Raw genomic sequence first — 5,000 nt, forward strand, 5'->3', positions numbered from 1 at the left:
CGCTCGATTAGCGAGACTACACGACCAGTTGTCAAAGGTGATGCTATAGCAACGCTTCTGTGCATGTCCTCTCATCGCAAACTTGGAACGATTGAAGATCTAAAGCTGAAACTAAAACTAAGATGTGTGCGTGCACTAGAGTCTTCAACACGGCACCTAGCCGCTTACGAGGATTTCACACGCGCGCAATCAGTTAGTTAGCATAACCAATTATTGTGAAACCAATCAGAATGTACAGCCGACATTCCGTTTCTAAGACACTGATTGGTTTAGAAGGCTATTTCCGAAATTATTTAGTGTTATTCTTGTCTAAAGTTCTCGCGGTCTGGAAGTTCGAGGCTATTGGAAATATGCACAAGGCAGCTGGCACTCAGTGCGTCTGATGGCAGCATTTAGTGACGTCAGTGGGCGGTCTGAAACTAGTCTCTCTTTACCGAGGATGAGAAATCGGAGACTGACGAGGATGGAGAGAGACTGGGTCCAGTCTATTAGCTATATTATATGATAAACTTAGAACACTGAAAATATACAGTATTTCTTGGGTATTTATATACGTCAAAATGATACGAAGGTTGGTAAACAAACGACATTATTTTATGAAAACGAATAATTGTATTTTTCTCAGGTCGTTTGTGCTCATCAGGAAAAGCGACATCGGTTCATCTCTCCACAGCAGCAAATGAAGGAGTAAGAGTCAGTTGATTAAGTCTGTATCTTAAATTTTACCCAATTGCAGTAGAGACTCCTACCTTTGTATAGTTAGTAGTCTTGTGCGTTTCTCAAACAAGTCATTGCCCAACCCGCGCACGAAGGTTAGAGTGAGGCCTTTGTGGACGGTCGGACAATTGCAGTGCAGCGCATTCGCTCAGTGCTGTCGCTTGTGTTAATTAACGTGCCAGTGAATGTGGTGATGAGTTGCATGCTTTACAGAGGTATTCAATATTAGCTATCTGATGACGACTATCCCACGTCCACTCAATATATTCAGGCCCTTTCATGCTCTTTATTGTGTCTAACTAATTAGATTCAATGTGGAACGCACCTTGAAGATTTGGTTCTGTCGCACGCGTCGTATCTTAATTAATTACGTGCAAGATTGGGAAAACCAGTGCTTTCGGGGCTGTGTTACTTCCTGCCAGATACTTCATTGAAATGCATGCTTGTAACTTAAGCCGAGGGTTCAGCACTTTAGTGCTTTTGTATCGATTTAATAAAGACCGTCAAATTGTACTCATTGATCAAGACACAGTTGTAACACCCACGTTACCATTTTTGTAGCATTTTCTTGATATACAAATAATTGATTATTGATAAATTACAACTGCTTGCTTATCTTTTATTAATCACTTCTTGATTGTTTTTTGTATAAATAATTTATTAGTATTCTCTACAATGTAAATACTTATATAATAGTGTCCTTTACACATCTCGTGGTTGCAGGAATGTTTTCTTTATGTCACAGACTACTACACCTGTACGACAATCACCCAAACAAGACAGTGGAAAGGGAGATGAACAGTTAGTCAAGCAGTTGATGCAACGGATAGAGCAACTGACACAGGATGGTTCAGCGAAAGATAGACAAAATAGAGAATTGAAACAACGAAACGCTGATATAGAGAAATCGCTGAGGGACGAGCAACTGCGAAGGCAACATGCTGTTACTCAAGAAAGAAGGGAGAAAGAAGAGCTACAGCGAAGACTACGAGAACGAGACCAACAAGTTGTTGAAGTGAGGCAACAGAACACAGAATTACAACGACTATTGAGAAATGAGCAACTGCAAAGAGAAGATTCAGTTGCTAAAGAGAAAAGAGAGAAAGTCGAACTGAGGCAAGTGCTACAGCGAGTGCTTGAAGACAAACACAATCTTCAGAAGAATCTCGATGAAGCTCAGCAACATATTCAACAACTAATTGAAGAGAAGAATAACCTCCAGCGACTACTGATAGAAAAGCGAAGAGAGAAGTCTAACATTGAAGAACTGCTGGCAGATGCTGATGCAGCCATTGAACGATACAAGCAAAGACAGCGGAACGAAGTACTGAATATTCCATCACATGATATTCAGTTGACAAATACAGAACTAGGACGTGGATCATATGGAGGTGAGATGCACAATACTGACATACGTTTGCTGCGCGGTATCTTGTAGTGTGATTAGTAGTAAAGAGTTTTTGATTTAGCTGTATGTGTTGGATATTGGCGTGGATGTCCTGTTGCTGTCAAAAGTTTGTATGAAGATTTGGCAGCTGTTCAACGCAACGTTCAACTTGTACAACAAGAAGCATCTGTAGCATGGAAGATACATCATCCAAACATTGCGACTGTTTGTGGTGTCACTCTGGAGGTAGAAGGAAAGAGAGCTTGGATTATCGTGGAATTACACAGTGGCTCCATGTCTGGGGTGATTGATGCATGTCAAGGAGATGTTGCACCTCTCACATTACGAGAGACAGTTGACATGACATATGATTCTTTGTGTGGACTTGACTACATTCATTCGATGGTAAGAACATTCAAAGGAAAAGATTTAATTTACGTTATATATATATATATATATATGCAGAAATTAAATGACAAAATCAGGAGAACATTGAACTGTTTATATGACTGCTAGGTTACATCAACAAACAAATACACAGACAGATAAGCAGTCAGTTTGACAGATAGTCAGCTTGTTAGTTTGTATATTAGTATAGGTGCCTGGTTGGCTGGCTGGTTTTTGTCTGTTTATCTATCTGTCTGTTTATCAGACAGACAAACAAAATTGAATTCGCGATCTTAGCAACCCGGAAACTTCAGCGTGCCTTTTCACCCAAGTGATAGCTGTTGAAAAAAATCATCAAGACTAGAGAACTAAGAACTGTACGAAAGATCAAATCCTTGTATCATGTCATGTTTTCAAAGCTTCTGTTCCATATCTCTTGGAAAAGATAAGAGCAAACCCTAACAACCAACTAACATTTCTTTCTGATTTTGCGCGTATGATCAATGACAACTCTGTCTCTATAAGTGACAAGCAATGGATCTACTAATAGGAAATCAGCTACTCTTCAATTGTGAAATGCAGAGAACTATCCGAGCTACCCGTATAATTAATAGCACCGGTTTAGCACCTTAACTTATAACACCGTACAAACTTTGACGTCTAAACACCTAACTTTGTCTAATATGGAATTTACTCCGCCCACACAGTCAATTATCTTGTCAAAGAAATACAGTTTTATGCCATTGGTCATTATTCACGAGATCCTAGCTGTGTATCAGGATGGCGCTTTGATTTGTCCGTGATTGAGAACTACCTTGTCGCTAAACTCTTCCACTTTGCTTCTTTAATGATTGCTAGTGGTGCTCTGCCAGCCACAATTACAAGATTGGTGTCATCTGCACAGTTGAGCGCCCTATCAATGCAGAACGAGACGTTCGTCTTGCTGCAATCGGAGGGCATCTTTCTGTATCATTGCTAGAGCAATTAGTATCCAAGCAAACAAAAATTTTAAAATACACTTGTCCCATCAGTCTACGGAAACAGCTCCCGCGTTATCTTTTAAAACAAGACACGGATGAACTGGATTTCCTTGGGTTACAATGTCCCGTATTCGGGTGCTTGATATTTCAACTACTTTACTGATAATCTGTGTAGCCATCAGAGCTTTTTCTTCTCCATTGCCGCAACGTGTAGTGAAAAGAGGGTTTGGAGCATAAGTTCAACGGTAGGTATAATGCAACAGAGGACGTGCTTTCGTAGGAGAAGGACGGGATTGGACGCGCTTTGATGCTGTCACCGCCATGTCTCCTCATTTCGTGAATTTCGTCCCTGCAGGAAAGGCGATGAGCAGCTACCCTGTATCGATTAGCATAGGATACAGTGTATCCTAGTCGATTGCTAACAGCAGTTTGTGTTGGTCTCGTGATTTCTTTTGCACAGGAGACGATGATGAAACGGGCGGAAATGGCTGATCTTGAAATGCACGGAGTGTGGTAAGTACATTCACTACGAAGTACGGGCGCTTTTTAATGAATCTTCAGGCCTTCATGTGTGCGTTGATAGTTTTGAAGGCGACTTATTGTCGTTTAGCGTACAGGCAAGACGATTTTTGTCTACATAGTTCTTGCTGCTCGGGAGCCAATTTTTGAACCTTCTGTGCATTTCGCTCCACTTCTAGAAGGCAATTCGTTTCCTTCATACTATTGCATTGATGTTTTTGCTTTTCACTTTTTAAGTTAAGTGCAGCACCAAACCGTTGCTTGTGAGGGTGTCTATCGGTTGCATGAAATACGAGTTTCGTCGACTCGTATCGACTCTTGTGACAGCAGGCGGGGCTGATGGTAGTAGGCGTGACTTAGGCTTTTGAGCTTTGCCAGATGCATACCCCTACTCATTGTTCCGTTTATTTCAGTCAGTAAACGTTGTACAAGCACTCCAACAAGTTGTACAACGTTCTACAACCACATTTACTCTGTTGTACCTGTAGCGGAACGTTCTTACGTCGGGAAGAGAACGTCGAACACCTAAAAGGGATCCTTGTCATGAAATCTTGCCATGGCAATGCAAGTAACAAGCTAGAGCATTCACATTCGATAACAGCTATAATGTCAAGACAACCGAGCGTTTTCGCTGATGTTTTGCGCATTTACATTATCCGGGTACTTTTGAAATATGTGCTAGGTGGTTGTTCCGTGCACTGCATTGAAATCGGTGTGTCTAAGGCCTAGTCCAGATTTCCTTTACCATCACATAGCGCTGTTTTTAGAATCGCAGTCTGGGTAATTTTGAAATATGGTGTCTGCAGCGCCATCAATTAAATTAAATGAAGCCGAAATTCTAATCCCGACATCACACCCTCGCCTATCTCGATGACGCCTGTACTCTCAGCAATGTTTGCTAGCACTAAGCTGCCTCAAAGCGTCATTCTGTACCGTTGACTTACCAATAGCTGATAATAAGTGTAAGTCGAATAGTCGTGCACGACGTCACTCAAGGACCAATTGGAGGA

General features: G+C 41.3%; 1 protein-coding gene across 2 annotated transcripts in view; it reads left to right on the forward strand.

The window, feature by feature from the left end:
• LOC134198203 (probable serine/threonine-protein kinase DDB_G0281745) overlaps window positions 1-5,000 on the forward strand; it is a 12,300-nt gene that overhangs the window by 6,421 nt on the left and 879 nt on the right. For both annotated transcript variants that reach the window (XM_062667548.1, XM_062667549.1), the window contains 3 exons: window positions 626-687; window positions 1,441-2,108; window positions 2,187-2,509. In XM_062667548.1, coding sequence (XP_062523532.1) covers window positions 626-687; window positions 1,441-2,108; window positions 2,187-2,509 — 1,053 coding nt within the window. The remainder of the gene's footprint in view (window positions 1-625; window positions 688-1,440; window positions 2,109-2,186; window positions 2,510-5,000) is intronic.

Source organism: Corticium candelabrum, chromosome 2, assembly GCF_963422355.1.
Source record: "Corticium candelabrum chromosome 2, ooCorCand1.1, whole genome shotgun sequence".
In the NCBI taxonomy this organism is placed as follows: domain Eukaryota; kingdom Metazoa; phylum Porifera; class Homoscleromorpha; order Homosclerophorida; family Plakinidae; genus Corticium; species Corticium candelabrum.